We start from the raw sequence: 26,808 nt of genomic DNA, 5'->3' as shown, positions 1-26,808 counted from the left end.
ATCTCATGGAGGCACTTCCCCAAGTGAAACTCCCTTCTCTGTGATAACTCCAGCCTGTGTCAAGTTGAACCAGCCAGTACACTGGGCATCCTCTTTCCACCAACAGTTCTTACTGAAGTCCCTGCTTGAACGAGCTCCTAGGCTGGGGAAGGCCAGCAAGTCAGCCTGGGCTCCCAAAGCACCACCGTACCCTTGCCTTCCAAGAGGCCCAGGCAGGCTCGAGACTGGGGGGATTCTTCTGACCCTTTAAAGTCAGTTATCTTTTTTTTTCCCTCCCCTTTGGTTTCTTAGAGATAGGGTTTCTCTATGTATCCCTGGCTGTCCTGGAACTCACTCTGTAGACCAGGCTGGCCTCAAATTCAGAAATCCGCCTACCTGCAAGTGCTGGGATTAAAGGCATGTCCCACCACTGCCAGCTAAAGTCAATTATCTGCAGCTAACCATTAACTGTGGCCCCTCCACTGTCTTTCCCCTAGAGTGAGGTAGCAGCTCCCCATGCAAATGCAGGAGGTGGACTCTCTTCTGATGAAGAGGAAGGGACCAGTTCACAAGCAGAAGCAGCCAGAGTCCTGGCTGCCTCCTGGCCACAGAACCGAGAGGCTGCAGAAGAACAGAAGCCCGAGTACACCAAGATGACTCGGAAGAGGCGTGCGGCAGAGGCTTCCCACCTCTTCCCATTTGAGAAGCTGTGAAGCCAGTGTCCACCAGGCCAGAGAAGGCAGACAGCTGATGGGCTGAGGACTGTAGGCCAGATGGAAGTTGTGCAGCAGATCAGTGTGGCACCAGCCCAGCCAGATCCCCATGGGGTGGTGCTGGTAAGCTGCACCTTATTGGGAGATCCCTGGACCTGATCCCTGGACCTTGGTATCTTTGGAAATGTGAGTTTGTTTTAGAGGGCAGCTGGCTTCAAATTCAAAATCCCCCTGTCTGATACTGAGGGCTGAGATTACAGGCACATACCACAATGCCTTATCTGTCATTTATTTCTGGTTTTTAAATAGAAGTCACTGGGAAATCATGGGTATCGGAGCACTGAAACAAATCCTCCTTTAGTGCAGCTCACACATGGACCGCTTGCTCTCCTCTTTCCTTCAGACCCAGGGCATTTGCTTTTTAGTCCTGCCTTCCTGAGTCAGGTTTCCAGTACTGCCTGCTGCTCTTCTGTCAGAGAACACAGGTCACCTCTTACCAAGGCACTTTTGGAATTTTATGCTGACAGACTAGAACAAAGCTAAAAAAATCAAGAAAGAAAAAAAAGAAAACAAGTAGAAAATTATGAAAATGTTCATAAAAGATAAGTTTTTGGTTACCTTCTATTCAATTCTGGATACATTTACTCTGTACTGATGATACATTTCCTAAGCTGCTGTATGCACTTCTCAGGAAAGAGTCCTTTTACAGAACCTACAGGAAATAAAGCATTTACCTAGAGCCCCTGGCTACACGTTTTCTTTCAGGTCTTAAACCAGCTAAGAGGGTCCAGGTAACAGATTTCTGTTTGTGAGGTAAGTCTTGGAGAAAGCTTGGGTGTATTTTCATGGAGGCTGGAAACTCCTCACATACCAAGGAAGCTTTTTACGGTGACCATATTTGATATTGCTTCATCTTTGAGTCTTTAAAATGTTGAGTCACTCTTACCAAGGCAAACAAACAAAACACTTGGGGTATGACTCATGTTGGGACACTGGAAGAGAAACAGACTAGGGTCACCATGGAAACTGCACTCTCGTACTTTCTGCGCCGGAGCCTGGCAAGCTTCCTGTGTTGCTTTCACTTCTGGGGTTTTGGTTAGGCATGACCGTGTCTCTCGAGGTGTCAGCTATAAGGAGGCATGATAGAAATGACATATTAGGCTTGGAAAGCTGCCTGCTCAGATGGGAAGAAACAATGAAGAGCTGTCGTGCCCCAGATACTTGGGCTTCAGTTGATTTCCTCATCACTGCCCTGTACAGTGACAGGCTTGACCCCATTTTACAGATGCAACAGGGTAGCCCCACAGCATGAGTCAAGAGGACAGACTTCATCTATGTGCCACTCAAAACTGGTGCTTTCAGCTGTGCATCATGCTTCTAGCACATTCTCAAGGTTTGTGAAGCATGAGTCATTTACTTTAAACCCTAGACAAAGTAGACTCAGCGAATACTGAGCTGCCCTCTTGGAAAGAACTGAAGCCCAAGTTCTTAACACTGACCAGGAGCTAGCCAAATGGGTTGGAATGAGTCTGATTCCTTAAAAGAATGCAACAGCAAGACTACTGGCAAGATCCTATACCAAAAGATAAGTAGAAATTTATTTCAAATTTTAATACAAAGAATATAAACCTCATGGTTTCTCAAAGACATCAAATTATTCTTCCATAATTTGATCTTAACTTTTGAGCTGGCAGGTAAAAACCATAGAAGAAAAATGTTACAGGTAAAAACCATAGAAGAAAAATGTTACACAGACTGAATTCCAAGCATTGCGTATTTAGCCATTGCTAATTGTACTGTATTTTCCCAAACCATCTTTGGAGTTTCGAAGAGATTGTACCAGCATGCACTGAACAGTAGTGAATATTGTTTCCATCCTAAACCCAGTAAGCCATCTCTGGCTGTACTTTTACCCAGCCAAAAGCACAGATACCATAGAACATGGAAGGAACTGTTACATATCACTAGGGTCAGGGGTCCTGACACCTTGGTCAGCTACCAAACACTCTTGTTGCTACAGCAATCAGTTTGCAAACAGAAATGAGGTACAGGATAAACCAAGGCTCTGTGATGACATCAGAGCTAAGCATTCATTCAAAGGGTGCAACAGTAGCCAGGACACTTAGAAATGACGTCCATTAGTATGGATGGGTTTTATTTGGTATAAGGACAGTGATGGACATTAAATGCAAAAAGAACCACTCTGCAGCAACTGCTTGAGCCTAGAGTGTCAAGGTCAGAAGTGATCCCACGGAAACGTGGGTCTCTTGCAGCAAGTCCGAGTCCCGATTCTTGGCTTCAGTTGACTGGAGGTCACTGTGAATGAGCCCGCTTAGTAGAAAAGCTTCCAGCCTTTTCTTGTAACACTGACTACAGAATAAAAATCACCTTCAAGTGAACAGATTGTCTGATAGCAAGGGATAAAGAGGGTGCGTCCCTCCACGGTCCCAACCCAGCACCACAGTGGATCCCTTAACACTGGTTCAAAAGCAGAGCAAAGCTAAAGCTTCCCCATAGCCTCAGAAACTAAAACCAGTCAAGCCACACCCACTGAAACACCATTCCTGCTGAGTTAATTTCTGTAACAGCAACTGTCAAGTGTGACCCATTCACACTCTCCTTTTTGGAACAGAACATGAGAAGTAGTGTAATAGAACCTAGAACCAGGGGCCTGAGGGCTTCTACAAAAGCACTCTGCCCCGCCACAGTGACAGTGACCTTTGGCATAAGATCTTCAGTGTTTCTTCAGGCCACATCAGGTTCTACCCAGAGGCTTGGTGTGGGGTGCACTCGTCCAAGCCTGGGTATAGGGTGTCCCTACTGATGCGGTGTGGCCAGCAACAGAGGGTGATGGCTGTTTTCTCAGGTTGCAGTTGTAGCTGGTGGCTGTGGCAGTCCTGGCACTTGGTTCCAGCAATGAGGGCTTGGCAGTGAGAAGGCTGAGCCCCTCACCAGGCGGTCAGCTGACAGCTGGGTGGAATGAAGCCCGAGAGGGGAAGGCATTAAGTGGGACAGTACTCGCTAGGTTGTCATCCTTAGGCGCTTCTACCCACCAAAGCTGCACCTTGGCAAGAAGTGGAGTGGAGAAGACATGAGCTTGTGAACACCGAACCCTACATGCAGGTGGGGACACTGGCCCCTCGAAGAGTGGGGTGTGTAGATGCCTGCTCCAGCCGGAGCTGGGCAGAGCTGACAGGAAACGGAGTCTCTCAGGCTTCACTCCAGCTTCTTGGCTGGCACCCGGGTCCGTGCAATGATAATGGGCACCAGAGCCAGGCAGCCGATTAGAGCAGCCCACAGTGGTCGGTAGAAGAGCCAGCCAGCAGCCACAGTCAACAGGGTCAGTGAGGTGGCCACACAGAAGGCAAAGGCTTTCAGGCCAATGTTGACGAGGTCTCGGAAGACAGGAAACCAGTCCACTGTGGGGAAAGGAAAGACCATGAGTCCCTAAGGAGACTGTGCTCCCTGCCCTAGACTGCTCCTCTCTGCCACCTGAGGGAGGAAACAGTCAATAAGTAGAGCCAAACAGCCACACACATACCTAAGACACCATGGGGGAGGGGGTGTGGGAGGGTGTTGGCTCAGCAAGCTACCACAATACTGTTCCTGTGCAGCCCAGTCCCAAGTGTGAGTGCTTTGGACCTTGAAAGTTCATGCTGAGGCCACTGAAAAGACACCCATAAAACCCTCTTTCCCAGAGCCAATACTGACTGACAATCTACACTGTCCAGTCAGAGCCTGAGCTCTGAGCCACTGTGCCAAGCCTGCAGAGGACAGGCTTGTCTATCCTCACTGCTCCATGCCTTGCATAGGGAAGTACTCAGTGTTCAGCAGGTCATGTTTACTGATGGACAGGGAGGGCTACGTGGGTCCCGCCACAGCTGGCATCAGCTCACATTATCTCTCATATGACATCTGCCCTAACTGCTGGCAGGCCTCCAATGGAAGAACTCAGGATCACAGATAGGGCATCTCAAACATGGTGGGGTACTGAGCCTCAGAGGGATTAGCCTGTCCTCAGTCACATGGCCAAGATAGTTCAGCTTAAATTCTGATCCTTCTCTGACATGCCCGCGATGTGGCTGATGTCCAGGGAAGGTCTGAGGGGTGGATGACCTCAGTTTCCCACCTGTAAATGGGGGAAGTCCTCCTGAACCCCCAATAGTTACTGCCAATCTGGGGTGTGCTCCAGCCACACCTCTCTCAGACCAAAGACATCAATCAGTGGGGGAAAGGTTTGGCTGGATGGGAACATATGAGGGTAGAGGCCTTAGTACTGAGTCTCCCTGAGCAGGCTCTCCTCCTGCATGGACAATGTCAGCTGGCACCTTCCATGTCCTGGGTACCAGGACTTGAACCAAGTTGGCTTTAAACTTAGGCTCTCTGATGCCAGACTCTGGACAAGTGAACATCCCCTCCCCAGGCTCCAGATGTGCTAGCTGCTGCAAACCTGGTCTGGCTTTGAAGGGTGTTTCCATGCATGAAACTCTCAAATAGGGGCAAGAAAAGGAAACCTAGGTAGGGATATCCAACATTGTGACTTGAGGGATTTAAGGCATAGATCCAGTTCCTACCACAAGCTGGTAAGCCCCTGCCCCAGAGCTGCTCAGTTATGAAGGATGATCAGAGCAGGCCAAAGCATGGAAACTGGACCAGCCTCCCACCCCCTGGCAGGTGTGAGTGCCCTGTCCCTTACACCTGCCTCTCTGCCTCTCATCTTAAAGCTACCGAGGGGGACACAGACAGGCCAGATGTTTGCTGTCTTTCTCAAGGATCCCATCAGGTTGAAAGGTTGACTGGTGGCAGAGACTAGCACATGGCTACAGGAGGGAAGGCTAGCTCCTGCACCTTCCAGACCCACCTAGGGTGTAGAGGATCCGTGTCATGAGGTTGAGGCCCATAAACATGGCCATCCATCCAGCCGCCCGCAGGCCCCATGTCTTCATGGAATTGCTCTTCTGTTCTCTACGAAACACCTCCTGTAGGACAAGGTGGCATGGTGTCAGGACTGAGAGAGTCACCAAGCAGCAGGGTGGGTCCTGGCGGTGGTGTCGAGGGCGCTGTTGGCCATTTCCATACAGAGCACGGAGAGACACGCAAACCTCTTACCTCTGTCTAAGTCTCCGCCTGTCTGGCTCAAGAACATGGAATAAGAGATCTTTGTGGCTTTAGCTCATGGTCTCGCCTGGAAAAAGGTCACCATCCTTCCCACTGCATCTATCCCGTAGGTGGACACCTCCCATCCTTCTGAGTGGACAGTTTGGGGGTGCACGCTGGTCCTAGGTGTAGCCTTCAACCCCAGGATAGTGCTCACCGCTTCTGGAACACTGACCCCAGCTGACTCCCTCCTACTCTGTGGGGGAGCCTTCTGCTCTCATTGCCGTCCCTGGTTCTCTTCCTGGCCTGTAAAGGATGATATCCTTTGGCAGCTTCGTCCGCTCTGCCCAGGACCGGCCACGCACCCCATGAGTCTATAACTGAAAATACTATCTACGCAGTGCTGCTTTTGGGCCACACTGCCCGGTTCCTACCACCTCCTAGACATGGTCCCACCTTCCTGGCATGCTGAGCACGGACTCAGAGCCCCACCTCAACCTGACTCTGCCTTCTCCATGGCAGCACATAAGCCGACCACCTATCCAGAGGCACACCCTGGGGTCAGGTGGGGCATGGTTCCCCTCACCACAGAAGCCAGCTCTGTCAGCTGTTTTCCTGCTGTCTACCATGGTCCACACCATCACTGTTCCACACTGGGCTCTTATATTAGCCTCGCTGGCCTCCCTGTTTCCTCTCCTCAACTCATTCTCATACAGTAGCTGCCGTAGCTCCAACCCCCTCTGACCCTCCACCAGGGCCTGGGCCACCTATGGTGCGGCCAGGTCTAGAGTTCTGCCCTGCGCAGACAGTGCACAGCTGCTCAGCAGCTCGGTACTTCCCTCCAGCCTTGGCTTAGATGTGATTTTTCCTGAGTCTTTTCCAGCCATGGATTGAACAGTACTCAAGCCCATCCAACTCTAAGACAACACACAATGATGGACAATGCCTGTCTCAGCATTCAGCTGTCACTGCCCCATGGTTAACAAGTGCAATGATCTGACTCCTAACCCAACTGGAATCTTCTTCCCTGTTTTACAGGGACAGGAAGTTGAGGCTCTGTGAGGTTGTCACAAACCCCCATGCCCTCACCATAGGCAGTTAACATGAAAACTGTTCAGATCTGCCTGTGCTACCCACATGAGATGTGGATGGTGATGATGGTGGTGTTTTTAAATTGCTTTGTTTCACAGATGAGGATAAGACACTGGCTCATGGTTTGTAGCTCGTGAGAGGCAGTGCCAGGACTAGGTGGGGGCTTGACCAGAGCCTGTGAACAGTGCTGTGGTCTGAACCCCTGAACTCTCCAGACCCTGACTTTGGGGCCCAACTTTCTCCTCAGTTCAGTCTCTCTGCCGGCTTGTCTATAGCCAAACTTGCCCTCCCAGGTCTCCTCAGCCACACGTCCTACCTACCACTTTCTGGAGGATAACTCTGAGACCTGGGACTCTGCCTGAGAAGGCTAGAAACCAGAGGCTGGGCAAAGAAAGTCCTGGGAGAGACAAAAGGACTTTCTAATTTTAGAGCGGTCCCTAGGGTGACTCAGCCCAGGCTGGGAGGTAGCAGCCCCACCCTGAGCCTGGTAACCAGGCTCCCCAAAAACAGACCAACCACACCCTATCTTGGCCAGGTAAAAGGAGCAGGTTGTGCCCAGACACTATGACACACTGGCTATAGCTGGAAGGGAGGACAGAGAGCAGCTGGGCACCCAGGAATAGCAGCAGAAGGGCCACAGCCATGCTCTGAAGCCAGCTGTACCCTTGGCCTTTTCTGTCTGTCCTGGATTGAAACCCCCACGTTTGCTTAGTATACACAGGGAAGGCTGAGCAAGGACCCTCTGGCTGTATCAGCAAGAGCGAGAATCAACACTGTCTCACTGTCTCAGCATCCCTCCATCTCAGCACTGGGTAAGACATGAGCCTTCCAAATACAGCTGGAAAAGGCACGCCCAGTGAACTGTGGGACCTGTGTGTAGGTGATCACTTCACTCACTTGGCCCTCATACTGCAGCTCCAAACCTTGCATTGGTGCCCCTGAAGGAAGAAGAGGCACCCCAGAGTGGCCTCTTCTCCTGGTGCCCACTGACAAAGTGAACCCTTTCCTGCCTGACTTGATTATTCTAGGGTGGACCTGTCCGTTTTGAGGCCTCCACAAAAATAGCTTGTCACAGAGGCCCTGGCCACAGAAACTAATTGTCTATTAGATATCCATCGTGTTGGAACATGGCTGCCCACACTCCTATCCTCACTTCCTGGCCTTTTTCACGATCCCCCCAGCCCCCCGCAAGGCTGACAGCCTGAGAGGGCAGTGCCTTCCTCAGTGCCTGCTCACACAGGAGGCTGCTGTCCACTTCCCCTCTTAGCTAAAGGCACTGGCCATGACCTCTAGTGGTGGGGCTTCTTAAACAGCACTGGGAAGAAGGGCAGGGTGTGCCTGTCCCCACACAGGCAGTCGCCAACTCACCTCGGCTGAGAAGTCTCCATGGTGCAGGAGCAGCAAGGTGTCTCCCGACTTGGTGGAATATGGGATCAGTTGGTCACCTCGCTGCCTGGCAATCACAGTCACCTGATCGAAGAAGTCAGTATTAGAGCTGAGTGGGGTGACCCGAGGGATGGGGGCACAGGGTGAGACCCACAGCCCACCCCTCAGACTCCACAGCAGCCAGGTGAGGAGACCTGGGGCCTGTCTCTCCTTGCGCTTAGGACGAAGCCCATGTTGGGATAGATCACACAGGAAAAGTCCCCGCTGGCCTTCTGGACTGAGAGATCATATAGCTAGACTGGCAGTCACAGTGGGCACTAGATAAGGCATATGCACATCAAGCAACCAGACCAGGCCTGGATCACTGTACTTCCTCCCCCATGGCTGTCTGAGCCCCAAGAGTCTTCTCTGTCTGCCTCCTACATCAGGTCCTGGTGTAGAGTTCTCACTGTATGTACCATGAAGAACCAAGACCCCAACACTGTGGCTGCATGCAGGAGCTGGCACAACTGGACTAGCTCCACTAAGGCTGTGGCTCCCAGCCTGGGGTCCAGGAGGTGCTGTGGGGAACACAGACCTCTGAAAAGTGTCCAAGAGCAGGCCTGATGCCTGTGCAAATGACTGAGGGACAAACAAAGAGGTCAGGACACATCCCAAGGTATCTGGGCCCAGGGAGTCGAGACTGAGGTCAGCCCTTGGGAAGCAGTTACCACATGAGCTGGGCCCAGGTCAGGGTCATCACTGCTCAGTCCCGCGTAAGAAAAGGAGACTCGAACATCCCCAACCTGAGGGTAGAAGAGAAGTGGGAAAAGTTAGTGAATGGTGATCCCATCAACTCTCTGGCACCTGCCTGGCTGTTGTTCACTCTTTTGTCCTGACTGTCCCATCCCCTGGTCTTGAGTCTCACTGGGCAAGCGCAGCCTGGGTCCAGCTGCCGTACACACAGCTACTCAAAACCATGGCCTCTGCTCTCTGAGTGGCCCGCGTGCCCACGTACCTCTGGGTACTTAGGATTCTCACTGTGGTAGAAAAAGTCTCCTCGGCGAATGATGTCCACATGGGGGTCCTCCAGCTTGGCCAGGCTCAGGGCCTTGAAGTTGTCAATCTTGTCAATGAGGCCTGAGGGAAGCAGAATTCTCAGAAACCATGGACTCCACTCAGAACCCCTGATCTGCTAGCTCCGCAGGCTGCCTGACACTCTATCTTTGATGCCCTCAGACAGCAGGGTCAAAAGCCTACAATATGCCCTCTAGCTTTTGCTTAGTTGTCTTTCCCAGATGGAGCGAACTTTTTTTTAGGTAGTGGGTCTCAGGTAGCCCATAGTGCCCTCGAACAAAGCTGAAGGTGACCTTGAACTTTTGACCTTACAGCCTTCACTCCTCAAGTTGCTGGGATAACAAACCTACGCTGTCATGCATGGGTTCTTTTTTTGTTTGGTGACAGGCTTTCACTGTAGCCCCAAGTTAGCCTCAAGCTTGTTATCCTCCTGCCTCAGCTCCCTGAGTGCTGGATGATAGGCATGTGTCACCCCAGCTGCAATGCCCTTTTCTCTAGTTCCACCTCTTGTAGAACTCCCGTGTCAGAGTCGGCCTAACTCAATCACTAACTCCTCCAGGTCGGCTCTCCCATGCCCTCTCCTGCTCAGCTGGTTGGGCTACAGTTCTGAGAGTGGCCTGGTTTCAGCTACCCCTCTGCAGAACATAGCCATCCACATCTAGGCTGGAGTTCCCTCCCTCTCCAGGCACCAGCTGAGTGGCAGAGCTGTTGGGACAGCCAGGCTAAGCTTGGCTATCTGGGTCTCAAGAGTCAGTCTGTCACCCTCCCAGGTTAGACCCAGAGATGGAACCTCAGTGTTTCTGTGACTCATGGTGCCACCTTAAACCTTGTGGGTTTCTCCTTACAGTTGCAATGGAGGCTGCGATGCACCTCCTTGTGGCAAAGCTAGATGCCAGGCAGGGCTCACAGGTGGAGCCAGAGGTTGGAGGGAGGGAAGGCCTTGTCTGAACTCCTGGCTGAGAGCTGCCTGAGGCAGGTCTGGTGCAATATCTGCTCAGAATAGACATGCACAGAAATGTGACAAGGACATAGTACCTGGAATAATTTCTAGAACAGTCTAGGCTTCAGAAGAACTGGCTGGAGTGGGGGCTCTACACCCTGAGGACTCACTTCCCTCTGGCCCTAGCCTAGAGTATGATTCTGAGATGGGAGCCAGCTAGACCTTCATAGCAACCACCATTGGCTGTGGGACTGCTCAGTGCTACCCAGCCCTGGAAGAGGCCAAGGGGATGGAAAGGCCTTTGGGTGGGTGTCTCCACAGGAGGCCTGAGACTCACCTGCTGAGAGGAAAAATCTGCCAATCTGGACAAAGGGGGCAGTTGCTGTGAAAGACTCCACTGCCATGGCACTGAAGGAGAAAGGGGACAATCAGTAATGGGGCACGAGGTGGGGATCTGCCTACCTTTGTGTTGTAATGTACCCAGGAAGGGGATCCAGCAAGTCTAGCCACAGTATGGCCTCCAGGGCCCCTGTTTCCGTCTCTGGGCTGAGCATCCTACTGTCTTATTATTACCATACTGTCTTACCCAGACCCACCAGCCTGCCTCGCCCTATTAGCCATGACCACTTCCAGCCTGGACAGCTTCCATCTGGACAGCTTTCCTGGACAACCTGGACCATCTTCCTGGCTCAACCTGGACCATGGCTGCATATGATCTAGCCAAGGCCAAAAGCTACATCACTGTCCTCACCCCATGCCATAGAGTGAGTTCTCCCTGAGAAATCTTAACAAGGCTCAAACAAATGCCACTACAGACCTGAGCTGAGTCTAAAAAGGCACTTCAGTGCACAGAGAGACCTCTCAGTCTGTCATCAGGCCTGTGTTAACTTGAGGGTCAGGAAAGACCAGGTCTTGATCTATGTGTCGTCAACACAGGGCTTGCTGTTAAAACTACCTCAGCTGTGTTTGCTAACCTGTGGGGCAGAGTTAACTCAACCCATCACTCAGATTAACCGGGGCGGGAGCCTGCAAGGTAAGCAAGGCTGGACTCGGACCCGGGGCCAAGTTCTCACCTGGGGTTTTTGTGGCCAATCTCTCGGTCAAAGTTTCTGCTGTTGACAATTTCTGACCTCCACTCTGTGTCTACATGAAGAGAAAGAAAGGACAATTTAGACCAGTTAAGAGAGGCCTCAGCATCCTCTTACTAGCACCTATGGCCCTTGGGGATCAGAGTGGCTGCTGAGGCCTCTCTGGATGCTGGACATGCAGGGCTCTGAAGATGTGTGCTGTAGCCTTCCACAATTGCCCATAGCCCCACTGGACTGCCCACCACTGCCAGCCTGGACTAGGATAGAGGTCACACGCTCTGGGGATGTACAGAAGCCTGGAGGCCCGGGACTCACTGTAGGAGTACTTTGTCTCCTTCTTCACCTGTCCGTCCTCTGTGTACTCACTGCAGAAAAAGCACAGTTAGCAGGAATCAGCTCAGGCACCCAAGGCCATCTGCTCTCTAAGGGTCTCAGGGCAGACGTGGCCTCAAGGCCCAGCTACCCACAGGGAGTGAAAGCCTGGCGGGCTCAGGAACAGACAGTCCCCAACCTCCATGGAGCAGGTACTATCTCTAGAAGGCCTGCCTAAAGAGATATGTTTTCTCAGCTAGGCTGACACACTCCAGCTGGCTCACCCAAAGGCACCTAGCCTTGGGCTCAGAGAGATATCCAGCTGCAGCCTCTGGGAGAACCTAGGGTGGCAGGGGACCTTCTCCAGATTCTCTTGACTACTCTTTTTCACCCACAGGTCATGTAGTTCAAGTGGGGCTGAGTCCAGTCCTGGCTCCGGGTGACCCTCTCTGGCCACTGAAAGAGAGCCTGCCCTGGGCCTTCTGATAGGCTGTGAGTTAATTGGGAAGTAACTTGTACCCTCTGTGGGAAGATGGACCAATGCAGGAAAAGCTGAGCAGGGACGGGTAGTGGAAGGGCCACACTGATCCCAGTGACACTATTTGAGCCTTGGGCTGTGCACCCTGGAATGTCCAGGTGAGGAAGCTGAGGAGCTCGCTCTCTCCTTTGGCCCACTCTGCACTAGATTATTGCTACCTCCGAATAAAAGGTCACCGTGCACTAATGCTGGGGTTTGACACTTGTCTAAGAGGCAGACCCTGCACTTTGAATTTAGTTAAATGGCGTCTGCATGAAAGCTACTGCCCTTCAGCTTAACCCCTGACTCCTCAGGCCCTCCAACCCTCTGTGCCCGGCTCCTCACCTGGACTCTTCCGTCTCCACCCACTGGTACATCTCCACATGACGTCGCAGCTTCACAGCTGGTAGATGGACTCCATAATTTGGGTCAGACAAGAGCTTCAAAAAGAATCAAACAAACGTGTAAAGACCAGGCTCACGGCAGTCCAGTGTTCCTAGCTCAGAGCAACCTAAGTAAGAGCGACAGAGGTGGCAAGACCGGAAGTGAGACTGAGGGAGACCAGCATGAGGCTGCCAACCTTAGCTCTCAACACCACGTCTATGACCCTAAGCTCAGACAACAGCAGAGCTACTATCATTAGACTGTCTGGCCGGGCAGTGGTGGCGTACGCCTTTAATCCCAGCACTTGGGAGGCAGAGGCAGGTGGATTTCTGAGTTTGAGGCCAGCCTGGTCTACAGAGTGAGTTCTAGGACAGCCAGGGCTATACAGAGAAACCCTGTCTCAGAAAACCAAAAAAAAAGACTGCCTGTGTGCTAACTGTAATCTGAGATGCTCTCATCTGCCTGACTGTGTGATTGTTGTTATTAGCATGGGGGAAACTGAGAAGTGACCTGTCCACACAGCCACAGGGGGGTCTGTGTCTGAGGACCAGTCCTAAGCCACAGCAGTTAGCAACTGCCACCCAGTCACCCAGCCTACCTTGGAAGTCCGCAGGGCCCCAATTATGTGTACCAGTCTTCCTTCATTCTCTGGAGCTACACTGTGGATGCTGTCAGGGGACACCACGAGTGACAGCCCCTCTGCAAGCAAGGTGGCTGTCTTCAGTGCTCGGCCCTGTTGGAAGTAAAAGGGGATTTCAACAGCTTGGGTGCTGCTTCGCTCCTTGCTGTGGGCACAGCGAAGGCTGGGCCTCTGTGAGCAGAGATGTTGAGGTCTAGCAACTGCAAGACCTCAAGACTAGAACCCAGGATTCCTGCTTTTCCAGGAAGATCCTGCTAATCTCAGACTGCTTGAAGCTGGAGAAAAACTGTGTCTCCCTGCCCTGAACTAGTCCTGTGCCTCAACTTCTCTCTGCCTTCCCCTCCCCTGGCTCCCAATACATGTGGCTTCCAAAGGCCAATCTGAACCACTGTTCAAATTACGTGATCCAGGCAAAACCAACTAGAAGTGTTCTCAGCTTAGCTGACACATTCAGCTCACTCAAAGGTGCCTAGCCTTGGCCTCAAGGAGATATCCAGCTGCAGCCCCTGGAGAACCTAGGGTGGCAGGGGACCTTCTCCGGCATCTCTTGATTATTCCCCTTCCCTCACAGGCCATGTAGTTTAGATGGGGCTGGGTCCTCTCCTGGTTCAAAAGATTGAGACCTAAGCTAAGAATCTGAGAGATGGCTGTTAAAGCGATTTATAAATTCATGGTTCCCTTTTTTTCTAAGTCTAAACTGCCTAGATGTGAGACTGGAAATGCTGGGTCCATATCTGCTCCCACAAGGGAAAGGGTTGCCCAAGAAAAGTGTCCCAGTAAAGAGGCAGAGATTCTCCGTCACCCAGCATGAGTATCTGAATGCAGCCATGCCCAAAGGGGGTTTTCAGGGGTGTGGACTGACTCACTGTCCCTCTGGCTTACACTGAGGTGTTTCAGGTTACTTCAGCACCCCTTTCCCTCCTGTAAGACCTTGGCCCCTTGTTTCAGAGCCCAGCCATTGGGTCTTCACCCTGCATCTTACCTCATTGGTGAAAATTAGGTAGAAGGAGAGTAAGAAGGTCACCAGCCCCACGAACATCCCACCAGAAGTCTCACTCAGCCGCTCCAGGAAGCCTGGCTGGGGGTCAGAAGTCACTTTGACGTGTTCTTTCCTGCTGCCAGTACTGGAATACTGAGGGGGAGGAATTGACATTTTATTGAGTTTTGCAAAATGATTTTGGTGTCTAAGAAGATTCCCAGGAGAGACTCTCTTCCCCACAAACATTGGTGGACAACTATGCTTTGGCACAGAATTTCTGGACCATAAGTTAGCAAAGGTTAGAGACACTAACAAGCTATTTTACAAAGCAGCTAGAAATGTATTTTTTATTAAATCTGAGAAGTAACAGCTGGGTTTCCTGAGGACCATGCTGTGCTGTGAGAGTTGTAGATGACCTTTTGGGGCTAAGAACTACCAGGAGGCTGTGCTGAGTGTCCAGTAAAGGTGGGCTCAGTGCTGGGTGCACCTTCCAGCTAGGACATCAAGACAGGCTACTTGGAGGAAGGGGCATAGAGGTAGACCTCAGCAGGGGACTGTGGAGCCATGGTGTGGAGCAGCAGCCTGTCTTTTATGGCTGTGGAGGGCTGGGAGAGACAGAGCAGATGGGCATGCCCGGGCAGCTTTCCATAGGCCACAAGCCACAGGTCAGTGGAGCAGGCTTCATGTAAGTTGGTATTGTCTGAAGTATGTCTAGGGCTCATCACCAAGAACAGAGACTCAGCTTGAATCCTGGCTCTGCCACCCACTAGCTGTGGGCCCTCCATTTCCTCATGGGGGTGAAAATCCAAAGCTTGGGGTGGTGGCTCCATGCTGGGGCCTCATAGGTACCTGTGGGAGTTACAGCTAATAGGAACATTATCAGATCTCTCCATAACTGAAACTGGAGCTGCCACCCAGACTGTGGGTGTGGATGAAAGTCACAGAGATACAAAGTGGTCACCTGGCAGGCACCTCAGAGAACTAGGTCCCTTCCTGTCCAGGATCTGAGGATGGATTTGAGACAGAATCCTTGAGCATAGCTAATGCCACTTCTTCTGACTGCTCTCCACTGTTGGCTCAGGCCTACTGAGGACGCCCACTGTATCCAGAACAATACCATATAAAACTCAGTGGAGACAATCGCTGCAGACAAGAAGGTGACCATCGGCCAGCAGGATGCCCACAATAGCATACTCGTTTGTTACAGGTCAATCATGGGCTGGTTCAAGGGTAAAGAGGCTACCAATACCCATTTCACAGATGAAGAAATCGAGACTCACTGCTTAGGTTATCTGCCTGGATCAACAACTAGTAAGTAGTGAGTTGGTGTTCAACCCAGGCAGACCCCTCTACCCTATAGACTATCTTCTTCATCACTTAGCTGAAATTCAAGCTGAACAATGGAAAAGAAGACTTGTGTCCCTGCTGGCTCCCTTTAAGGCCAGGATGGAAGAAGGGAGGCCAGGAAGATGTTCCTCCAGCTGGGAGAGAGGTTAGGTGGGGAATAGCATCTATATGTCTATGCGTGTGTATATGTACACTTATGTATCCTCAGTAATACATTCCACTTCCAGCATACTGGGCTCAGAGTCAACAAGAGATGAAGTAATGGGTGGGAACACACTAGGCCTGGATATTGGCACACCAGGGTTGGAATCCCAGCTCTGTTGCTATGGAGACTGATAACATGTGCTCCACCTCTCTGGTCTTGGTTCCTCACTTACCTACCTGACAGGAAAGTTGTTATACTGAATTCGGATGCTTTTGTTCCCCTTGCTGTCGTAAGATTTTCTTGCTTACCCTGCCTGGTGACTCAGCTACAGTACAGATGCTCTGGTACTGTCTCTAGGCATGACACAGCCATTGTCACATTGAAATCAGAATAGCTTAGATTGTCCAAATGAGCCCCTCACATGATCAGGCATGTTCCCTGGAAGAGTGGAAGAGGATCTTTATACCCTCACCTGAGATTCTAGCCTCTCATGTCCCACCCCCAGCAGTGTGGAGTACTGCTAGAGGATACAGGAGACGGAGAGCTAATGGAAGGGAGGGCACACCTGCATCTAGGCAGCCTTCCAGAGGCAGTCAGTCACCCATGCTGGCGTGGGACTTTGGTGATGCCCATGCTCCTTCAAGGAAGTCCCAGTGACCTCCTTGGTTCATCAAGACGGAGTTGGTGGAATTGCTCCTTTGGTCTATGGTTCTCCTGTCTGACATGAAGGAATGTTCAAGTCTCCCCAGGAAAGTAATGTAACAATGGATGGACAAAGGCATCTGAAGATATCCCATCGTATCTATGTTTGTTGGTGTGAGAGTCAGACCCAAGATGGTCTCTGCCTACCAGGACTGTGTGTGTTAGCCTACAAGAGTAACTTTTTCAAGGATTAAGTACTCCCCCTGTACCAGGTTCTGTGCCCAGCAACCTTCCTCAAATTTCAAAGTAACTGATCCCATGAAAGAGTAAACCCAGAGGAGTTAGAGTGGAAGAATCTGGATTTGCCTCCAGGCTTGTCTCCAAAGCCTGCCCTTGTCAGCACCTTCCCAGGCTGATGATGTAGCATACCAAGCTGGCTAAGAGCCCTCAAGCAGGTGTCTTCCGCTGGGGAACTGTAAAATATGATGTTGATGATACGGATCAGAAAGGGTACGCATGTTCTTGCCAGGCTTGCCTGCTGGTCGCCTTCTCCTCTGGCTCTACTGCAGCATTCCTAACCTTTGGTTCTCCTCCCCTTCCTGGGCCAGACAATATGCCAAGCAGATATTGCTTGGACAGTGGGTGAAACAAACTCTGGCCACCCAGGAGGTGTAGGAGCCAAAGAAGTTTGCCAGATTGAGGAGGGGCCTGGGAAGAACGTGTAACAGGCCCAAGGAGGGCTGCAATGACATTCTACCAAGGAGGGAGAGAGGGTGTGCCTGGGGCTGGCAGTGCTCCTGAGCTGGCTTCAGAGGCGCTTTCACCAGAGGCATTGGTGAGTCACCAGCTTCTCCCACACCCAGTCCTCTAGTAGGTGGTGTTGCTCCGTTTGTTGAATGAATGTTAGGATTCACTAGGAAAAATCTTAAGGACTAGTTGCTGTAGGAAGAGGCCAGAGATTTGGGGGAACTATCCTCAGTCAGGGATCCTTAACAAATTAGTGCACCAGGAATCGGGCAGCGGAGAAAAGTCTCCCTCTCCAGGTTATCCAGCCAGGCTCATCCAGCTATAGTAGCATCACACAGCCTAGGAATACACACCCCCTAGGGAGCGGAGACCAAAGCAGCATTTGCTGGACAGCTCCACCTGGGCAGGATCGCCTCATCAATCTGCTCACCGACAGACACTTTCCCCGTGGTCCTCCAGTTCCACAAGTTCCACAAGTTTCATATCCCCAGGGGCCCAGAGAGAAACTAGGAGTGGAGGAAGCACCCGTGCACGAGCGGACTCGACTAAGAGCTGAGTCCCACAAACGCGCGGCACGAGACGGACAAACTCAGGGAGCTGAGGGCAGCCGCACCCACTGGAGTTGCACCGCTGAAGGACCCAGCACGCACCCAGGGAAAAAGCGACCCGGATGATGGTGTAACCCGGGCATCAGGAAGCACTTACGTTCGCTGCCATGGTGGGCCTGGTTCGCTGCCGCCGTCTCGCTCTGTTCCGCTAGGAATTGGGCTGACGACCGGAACGCCGAATGAGGTGACCTCCTGTCTGCCACAGAGCTACAAGACTCCTCGAGGAATCCAGGACTTGGCGGGACTCAGGACAAGAGTTACCGCCCCGCCTAAGCCTCAAGTTGTCTGCGCGTGCGCATCTTAAGGGCTGCTGGGAAATGTAGTCCGACGCCTGACAAGTTCGCTACAAAAATTACAAAACCTAGTATTTCTCTGGTGCGCCTGCGCGCTGCCAGATTTCTGGGAAGTGTAGTATCGGCCTATTTGGAGAGGCGCAAGGGCAGCTGGTCAATGTAGTTTCCGACTGAGAAGCGGCGCTGGTGCTTAGGTCGCAGGGAGGCAGGCGCGCGGCGGGCAGGCCTGGAGGGGGCGGGTCCGTGCGAGCCTCAGTGCCACCCGGCGGGCCCTAGAAGCGGCGAGGGAGGTCACGGCGTGAAGGTGTATCCGCTACAGCCGCGCCCGCTGTCTCTGCGAGTTGCAGAGGACTGTCGGGAACAACCATGTCCTACTGCCGGCAGGAAGGTGAGTCGGGCGCTGCCATGGAGACCGGCCGCAACGGGCCTGCGAGAGACACGCGGTCAAGTGGTTTCCACAGAGCGGCCGTGGGCCTTTTAGGGGGCCTCACGCGGCGGTTTCCAGCCGAGAAAGGCAGAGGCTCCGTGAGGAACGAGGCTGGTCCAAGGTCAAGGTGAAGTCCGAACCCGGGCCTCGGAGGGCCTCACGTGGGCCTTGCCAGTGTGGAGCACGTTGTATCTGGCTGGAAATCGGGGACAGTTAGGAATTAGTCACCATCGCTCCTAGCAGTCCCCACGTGTTTCTATCCCGCTCAGGCTTTTTAGCTATCCCGGAAAATAACTACGTAGGCTAGAGTGGGTGTGCTGGCGTGCTGAAGTGCCACTGGCAGGAGCAAACTTCACGTAGCCATCTTTATACATCGGGTTCTGTTACTGTCCACGTTTTCTCAAACGGTAAATTAAGACAGGTTACTCGATCCAAGAGCCCACATCGGGTTCACGAAACTGGAGCCCTCTATGAAAGGACTTCCTTTCTTCCGTCTTTTCTAGCCACGTTGAGGACCGACCACTCACTTCCTCTAACCGTTGTTATCTGTAGGCAGGAGCCCAGAAGAATCCAGACCAGTCTGCTTCTCTAAGGCCTCCCTGCACTAACCGGCTCCTCATGTCTGAGCTGCCAAACCCTCCAGGCCCGTTTCCACTCTTGTAAATTGAGAGATCAGGCATCATTTACTCTGGTATTCACGAAGCACGTGGCCAAGGCAGGAAAGAGTTGGAGGGCTCTTGAGAATACAAAGCTACAGAGAGACTTGGTTCCCCCAGAATTCTATGCTCCTCGGACTGTTAAGTCTAGGGAACCTGAAGTATAAATAAAGGAGGAGGTAATCCACTCAAGACCATACATCCAGTTAGAAGGCCCCAGTCTACACTGCACAGCCTTTACCTCAGTACCCTGGTCCGCTGTTGAACCCCCTCCTTCCCAGCATCATAATTGATTCACACCTCTCCTGAGGACTGTTTCTGTTGTTTAGCACTTGGTGTTCCTCATACAAAAGTCCCCTGACCCAGCACTCTTAGGCAGAAGATTCTTGTCATGATTTTTTTGTTTCCTCCAAGTCTAGTTGGCTGGTTGATGGTGAGTCTTTGGGTTAAGGAAGCTATGCAGGTAAACATTACTACCCCTCTTTGTTTTGTTTTTTGTTTTTTGTTTTTGTTTTTTGTTTTTTGTTTTTTTTGAGACAGGGTTTCTCTGTGTAGCCCTGGCTGTCCTGGAACTCACTCTGTAGACCAGGCTGGCCTTGAATTCAGAAATCTGCCTGCCTCTGCCTCTGCCTCCCAAGTGCTGGGATTAAAGGCGTGCACCACCACCGCCCGGCTATTTTATTACTAACCCTCGTGATGGATTTACAAACCTCAGGTTTTTCAGGAAGGAGGATGGGTCCATGCATGAAGTCTGTCTTCCTGGTTCAAAAGGTGTGTGTGTGTAGTGGTTCTCAGTTTTTGAGACAGTCTCACTATGTGCCCCAAACTCAAATTCTCTTCTTCCCAAATTCTGGGATTAAAGGCACATGCCCCTACCTACAATTTCTGAATTCAAGGCCAGGAACTGTAAAATAAACAGCATATTCCAGGTCAGGCAGGGCTACATAGTGAGATCCTATCTCAAAAACAAACCAAAAATACTATGTAAGGACTTAGGTGGCCATACTGTGTTATTCTTCTAGTCTTCTGGTTTTCCTCTTGCTCCTCAGTTCTTCTGGCTGTGCCATTGGTCAGGGGCTTTCTAGCTCTTTGAATTGCTAACTTATCCTTTAAGAACCAGCCAAGTGTGCTTGGTGGTGCATGTCTTTAGTCCCAGCACTTGGAAAGCAGAGGCATGTGGAGGGAGCCCTGTGAGTTCCAGGACAGCCAGAGCTCTGTTTTACAGGGGAAACCCTGTCTCAGAAAAACAAAAGAAAGGGGCTGGAGAGATGGCTCAGTGGTTAAGAGCACTGACTGCTCGATCTTCCAAAGTTCCTGAGTTCAATTCCCAGCAACTACATGATGGCTCACAACCATCTATAATAGGATCTGATGCCCTCTTCTGGTGTGTCTGAAGACAGCTATAATGTACTCATGTAAATAAAATAAATACATCTTTAAAAAAAGAAAAGAGCTGGGCAGTGGTGGCGCACGCCTTTAATCCCAGCACTTGGGAGGAAGAGGCAGGTGGATTTCTGAGTTCGAGGCCAGCCTGGTCTACAGAGTGAGTTCCAGGACAGCCGGGGCTACACAGAGAAACCCTGTCTCAAAAAACCAAAAAAAAGACTGCCTGTCTTTATTTATTTTAATAAATAAATAAAAATAAAAAAGAAAAGAAAGAAAAAGAAAACAAACAAACAAAAAACCCAGCTTAAATGCCACCAGGTCTTCCCTGGTACTTTGCATCTCCATAAACACACTGAAATTATCATCTCCCACCAAGCTGAGAGATGGCAGAAGGCCTAGTATACATGGGTGCTCAGAATTTAATAGAATGAACCTAGGCTCATGCCTATCCTCTGTTCTAACTAGCAAATGGTTGCCTGGATACAGTTATGTCAATAGTCCATACATCTAGTCAGTCTCCAGGTTAAAGACCTCAGGTTGACATTCAGTGAGTCCCACCGTGTGGATGAAGCCTCGGTCTGGCCTTGTGCCGTTGGTGTTTCTGTCAGTACCACACATGGTTCCTTACTTTCCTCCTCCTAATACACAGCCTGCCCCTTTCTGTTCAGTCAGCAAACATTTTTTATTGCAGTGTGATGTGCAGTGAGCAGGGATCTTTGCAGAACAAGAAGAGGTTGGCATTAAAGCACTCCCGGATGGATGGGTAATTTCAAACAGAAAATAGGGACCGTGCTGACACACTGAGGCTCTGCAGGGGTTGCCAGGGCTTGGAAGAGCATTTCAGATGCTGTTTCCTCAAAACCTTCCCAGTCTGCAGACCAGGAGAGAGTGAACACTGACTTCTTAGAGCCACCTTTTGCCTCAGGTTTCACTTGGTCTTGAGTTCCTGATCCTGCCTTTACCTCTGTTGGGGCTGCTGGTATGGGCTACTGTGCCTCCTTTAGTGCAGGGATCAAACAAGCAAAAGTTCAGCCAGCAAACTACAGGCTGGGTGATGGTCCCAGTCCTTTTTAAACTATCCTAGCTCTAAATGGAATCCTAACCCTGGGATTTTTTTCTGCTCTTCCCCATTGACACCCCCCCCCAGACAATCCCTACCCCAGTCAGTTTTTCTTCGCTTGATACATGTATTATAGTCAGCTCTGACTTGCTTCCCCCCACAAGTCCTGATACAAGCAGGAAGTATCGAAAGTTTATGGGTATAATAGTTCTTTTCCTTTTTAAAAGAGTTTCTTTTTTGGATATAAATGTTTGGCCTGATTGTATATATGTGCATATATATTGTGTGCCTGGTGTCTGAGGTGATCACAAGAGGGCATGGGATCCCATAGAATTGCTCTCAATTACTGAGCCTTCTCTCTAGCCGTATACCAAACATTCATGCTTCCTTTTTTTTTTTTTTTTGGTTTTTCAAGACAGGGTTTTTCTGTGTAGCCCTGGCTGTCCTAGAACTCACTCTGTAGACCAGGCTGGCCAGGAAATCCACCTGCCTCTGCCTCCCAAGTGCTGGGATTAAAGGCATGTGCCACCACCGCCTGGCTACATTCACATTTCTATTTGGAGTCAGATTCTCACTGTGTAGTCTTGTCTAGACTAGAACTCATCATTGTAGACCGGACTGTCCTTGAATTCACAGAAACCCACCTACCCAGCTTCAGATATCAAAGTCTTAATCCTTACCACCTAAATTTGAGTCCTAGCACCCATGTCAGGAGCTGCACCCTCACACATAGCATACACATAAATCACATAAGTGAAAGCCTTTAAAAACAGAACCCTTCCTTCCAGCCTATTGTGGTGGCCACACCTATAATCCTGTAAACTCAAGAGTTCAAGGTAAGATCATAATTTTAGGCCAGCCTAGGTTACATAGGAAACCCTGTCTCAATGAGTAAATCAGCATTGATTTTGTATCCCATCTTGCATCTGCTCTTATTTTTCATTTTACTGGGCTAGAGATAGAACCTAGGGCACATACTAGGCTAGAGTCACACCCCAGTCCCCTGGCATGTGTTTTTAAACATTCCAGAAAGCACAGGCCTAGTGGGACCAGGCTAGCAGTATACAGTATTTTTAAAGAGACACATATAGGATCCTTCAAAACACAGGTCACACCCTTGCTCTGGCCTTCTATTTGCTTAGGTTTGTTTCTTAGCACCTGTGGGCTTCTGCTTCCCCTTCTAAGAAAGGAGATTAGAGGAGAGCTGCCCCTGCATGGATGTGAGGGCTAACAACTCACAGAAATAAAGGAGTCCTACACTACTTCATCCCAGCCTGACTGGGTGTCAGTGTCCAGGAGCCAAGGAGCCATGTGGGTATGCCCACACTTTCCTGGGTGAGGGCTGGCCTCTGCATATACCACCTACTGCTCCAGGTATTTCAGAAACTTGTCCAGGTTTGTCCCCTTCCCTTTGGTCTATGCTTAGCCCAGGTCACAACTGTCATGGCTGAGCTGAGAGCTTCAGGTCTACCGATTTTGCTTAGCACTCAACAGTTATGCAAATTGCTTTTGGGGGTTCTGGAAACTGGCCAGAGTCTCCAGGGTCAGTAGGTACTCTAAGGTGACCCAGTGGCCTTGTCCAGATGCTTTCTTTATCTGTAAGGGAGTGATCTGGCATACTGTTGGGAGCTGAGACCAAAACTGGCTCTGTGCAGAGAGCCCAGGTGGAGTCACTTGGGGCTAGTCCTATGTACTGAGACCTACCCATTTCTACTGTCTACCAGTGCATGAGACTTTGTCACCTAAACTGTCCTTTTCACTGAGGTAGCCTCTTAGACATATCCCCTCACTTGCCTTCTCCAGGCCTCTTCCTTGGGCCCAACACTTTGCCTTACTTTTCTGTCACATGCCTGGAACTGACCGTCTCAAAATGTAGGTGGAGGAGTGGACACAGTGCTTGCAGCTTTCAAAGAGTTACCTGTCGACAGCCTGACCTCAGCTTTCACAGTAGCATCTTCACTCAGGACAGGTTTACTCAGACCTGAAAAGGTCTTCCAGTGTGCCCTCTGGATGACGGTCAAGTGATGCCAGGTGGCCTGGGGTCAGAGTGAGATGTCAGAAGGCTCGGGAAAGACCTTGACCTTTCCTCTTCTTCCTCAGTTTGGGCTGGGATTGGTGGGTCTCTCTTTCCTTTATTATGCTCAGGTCAGATGGCAGTCATGTTCTGTGCTGGGGAGGACAGTGTGGGTACTGAGGGACTTGGGAGGTTCCAGTCCCCGTGAGTCACCACCGTGCACAGAAGGCACTGCTGTTCCTCTCGGGAGTGGTGGGTGGAGGGAGTGGCTGCCACAGGGATCTAGAATCAATTCAAGTCTTCCCCAAGTGACCACCGTGGAAACAGATGAGCCCCTGTGCATTGTGGGGGCTGAGGAAAGGTTGGGTGCCAAATATAGCTGTATAACTAAGTATGGAGGCTTCTAAAGTAGTTTAAAGCTTAAGCAGTCCCCCATGCTAGCTCATCTTAACCCGACTAACTTGCCCACTACTATACCTTTCTCTGCTCTGCCTGTGTCCACTATAGAATGTTCCTCTTCTGCTTTCTTCTCCCAGCATCCCTCCTTCTCAGAAATTCCACCCCCTACTTCTTGGCCAGCTGTTGGCCCTCAGCTCATTACAACCAATCAGCATCGAGACAACCTCTGATACAATTCTAGATTGCCTTTAGGCATAGAGGGATGTCTGACCTTCAAGTATCTGAGCAGTTGTGAAAGGACAAGTGTTTCCAAATATAAGGCCAGTGATGGGTCATAGAAAGGGCAATACCAATATTATACCAGCAGAGAGCAAAAGCAAGAAAACAAAATAAACAAAAAAACTCAGTTACCCCTACACCTGAGTGCTGTTCTCATTCTAGCTGCCTCTCATCAGTGGCCTCTGGGCCGGATAGTCAGTGATTGGGAACAGACATAGGGAACCGTCTTCAGATTGGCTGTTTTGTGTTTTACTTCTCCCTAATGAATCTGTTTTCCTTTGCTCCAAACCCTAGGGAAGGATCAAATAATATTTGTGACCAAAGAAGACCATGAAACTCCTAGCAGTGCCGAGCTGGTGGCTGATGACCCCAATGATCCCTATGAGGAGCACGGTGAGAGATGAGGGGCCCACAGACACACCCTGGAGAGGCTTGGTGTTGGACACTCCTTTCCCACTTAGTTTTATCTCCCTTGGCCATGGGCAACTGTCCCATCCCTGTGGTTGCTTTCTCTCCCTCCTGCCATTCTATAAGCTTTGGGATGGGCTTATTGATAGTTACTTCAGTCTGTGTGGGGTATGTAAGTGTCTGGCATTCCCAGTACACAGTGTCAACAAGACTCAATTCAGGACTGGAATAAGTGTCTCGGGTGAAAAGTGCTGGTGAGTGAAATTGCGGAGCTTAAAGCAGGCAGCCCTGGAGGACCAGCTTGTGGTTAGAACTTTCCAGACCTGATCTAAAGCAGACACATGTCCTAGGTGGGACCCTTCATCGTTTAACTACTGCTAAGCTAAGAGTGAATACCTAGCATCTAGTTGGAAATATGGCAAGTCAGATGTCACAGAGTGTTAGTGTTCTGAAAGTGACAGTTGTAACTGATCTCAAGTCAGCCTTTCTTATGAAGAAGAGTGAATTCATATCAGTTCTAGTCCTTTGCTTACCTTGAGTCCGCATTAGCTGTACATATGTTACACTTGTTCAGGAGGTCTGAGCAGATAGGGTATGTCTGCTTGTGTTTAGGTGTGCTTGTACACCATAACTGCTGAAGCTGCCATCTTGTGGGTGTGGGTGTGTGTTGTATATCCCAATTCACATTGTCCTCTGCCAGGCTCTGCAGACTGGAGTTGTCTTTGGTGGTGGTGGTGGTTATTATTTCATGTGTATGGATATTTTGCTTGCACATGCATGAAGTATCTGCCAGGGTCAGAAAAGGGTGTTAGATTTCCCTGGGGCTGGAGTTACAGATGGTTGTAAGCCACCATATCAGTACTGGAAATGGAACCTGGATCCTCTGCAAGAGCACTTGGGAGTTCAAGGCCAGCCAGTCTGGACTACCAAGCAGGTTCCAGTACAGCCAGGACCCTGTCCCAAAACAGTAGCTCAGGCTGAGGTCACAGTGACTTCCACCACAGCTACCATCTGGGCTTTTTAAATGATCTTACTTTTGAAAGCTGTTCTGTATGTTAGCATGCTGGAGCGTACAGTGCTAGCATTTTATTGAGTCTCTGAGAGGTTGCAAGTAGTTGGGTAGTGTTGGGATTCTGGATCTCATGGGTCCTGCTGCTGTTTTGACTTGGCCTCTGAACCAGAAACCTAGTGTCAGAAGGACCACTTCAGTTGTCACACAGCTTTGTGTACAGGAACTTACTCTGGTGTGGTATTGGTGATGAACTTCCTGCTCAGGGGCACCAGCCACATTACATTTGTAAATCAAGAACAGTTGGGACAGATTTGCTGATCAGTGCAGCTTTCAGAGCTGGAGCTGAGAGGCAGGATTAAGCCTAGGACTTTGGACACTAGCTCTGCAGCCTCTCCCATACTTGCTACTGGAGTAAAAGATCTTGTGGCATTTCAGTGGGCTTTGTATAGATCTTTTTCCTTTTTGTAGTGCTGAGACTCCTCAACACTGAAGGCAGGTACTCAGCGGAACGGAAGTCAGTATAATGTTTACCCAAAACCAAAAAAATAAAAAATAAATTAAAAACCTATCTATAGCTTGACTTCCCAGATCATTCATAATAAATCACTTAACTTAAAATTTTGATTTATTTTTACAAGTTGAGGATGGAACCAAGGGTCTCATGAATGCCAGCTCTGCTCTACCTCTGTGCTATACTCCATCCCTAATGATTGATTTTTTTTTTATAGGAAGAATACAGCCCCACTAGTCTAACCATTTGCTTTGCACTGTATAGCAGCTTTTAAGATCTTTTCACATCCATATGTTTGCACTAGTCTAACTTTGTACTAACAGAAGTATGGTGAGGGACTCGGGGATGGAGCAGGGCCTGGGGGATTAGTACTTGGCTTAGGAGATGCCTGGTATCTAAGTCTCAGAGTTCAGATTCCAAGTCTGGGAGGTGGCTTAGAAAATAGACCAGAATACACATAGAGGTCAAGGGGATGCCTCCACACAGTAAGGACCAAACAGGTTTTGCATGTTCGAGATCATAGAGAACACCTCTCATCTTTCCCTGTCCATCTTTCTGTTCCAGGGTTGATACTGCCTAATGGAGATATTAATTGGAATTGCCCATGTCTTGGGGGAATGGCTAGCGGCCCCTGTGGGGAACAGTTCAAATCTGCCTTTTCCTGCTTCCACTACAGCACAGAGGATATCAA

At 50.4% G+C, this 26,808-nt stretch overlaps 3 protein-coding genes across 3 annotated transcripts in view; 2 read left to right on the top strand and 1 right to left on the bottom strand.

Moving 5' to 3' along the window:
- Xpc (XPC complex subunit, DNA damage recognition and repair factor) overlaps positions 1 to 1,431 on the top strand; it is a 27,029-nt gene extending 25,598 nt beyond the window's left edge. The window contains exon 16 of the mRNA XM_031382584.1: positions 477 to 1,431. Within this exon, the coding sequence (XP_031238444.1) occupies positions 477 to 692 (216 nt within the window). The 3' untranslated portion in view covers positions 693 to 1,431. The remainder of the gene's footprint in view (positions 1 to 476) is intronic.
- An 832-nt stretch (positions 1,432 to 2,263) lies between these two features.
- Tmem43 (transmembrane protein 43) lies at positions 2,264 to 18,158 on the bottom strand. The gene is made up of 12 exons (XM_031382583.1): positions 17,770 to 18,158; positions 14,187 to 14,336; positions 13,163 to 13,297; positions 12,526 to 12,620; positions 11,667 to 11,716; positions 11,337 to 11,406; positions 10,601 to 10,671; positions 9,265 to 9,386; positions 8,978 to 9,052; positions 8,250 to 8,351; positions 5,554 to 5,671; positions 2,264 to 4,111 (listed from the first exon to the last, which is right to left on the bottom strand). Exons 1-12 carry the CDS (start codon positions 17,779 to 17,781, stop codon positions 3,909 to 3,911), a joined length of 1,203 nt encoding a protein of 400 aa, XP_031238443.1. The 5' UTR covers positions 17,782 to 18,158; the 3' UTR covers positions 2,264 to 3,908.
- Positions 18,109 to 26,806, top strand: Chchd4 (coiled-coil-helix-coiled-coil-helix domain containing 4; the record flags this gene model as incomplete). Its single annotated transcript, XM_031384047.1, has 3 exons — positions 18,109 to 18,353; positions 24,481 to 24,579; positions 26,682 to 26,806. Coding segments are annotated over exons 1-3 (246 nt in total), but the record flags the coding sequence as incomplete, so codon positions are not given.
- Between the last annotated feature and the right edge of the window lie 2 nt (positions 26,807 to 26,808).

This window comes from Mastomys coucha, unplaced genomic scaffold (genome assembly GCF_008632895.1).
Source record: "Mastomys coucha isolate ucsf_1 unplaced genomic scaffold, UCSF_Mcou_1 pScaffold20, whole genome shotgun sequence".
In the NCBI taxonomy this organism is placed as follows: domain Eukaryota; kingdom Metazoa; phylum Chordata; class Mammalia; order Rodentia; family Muridae; genus Mastomys; species Mastomys coucha.
This window is presented reverse-complemented; position numbering and strand designations above follow the sequence as displayed.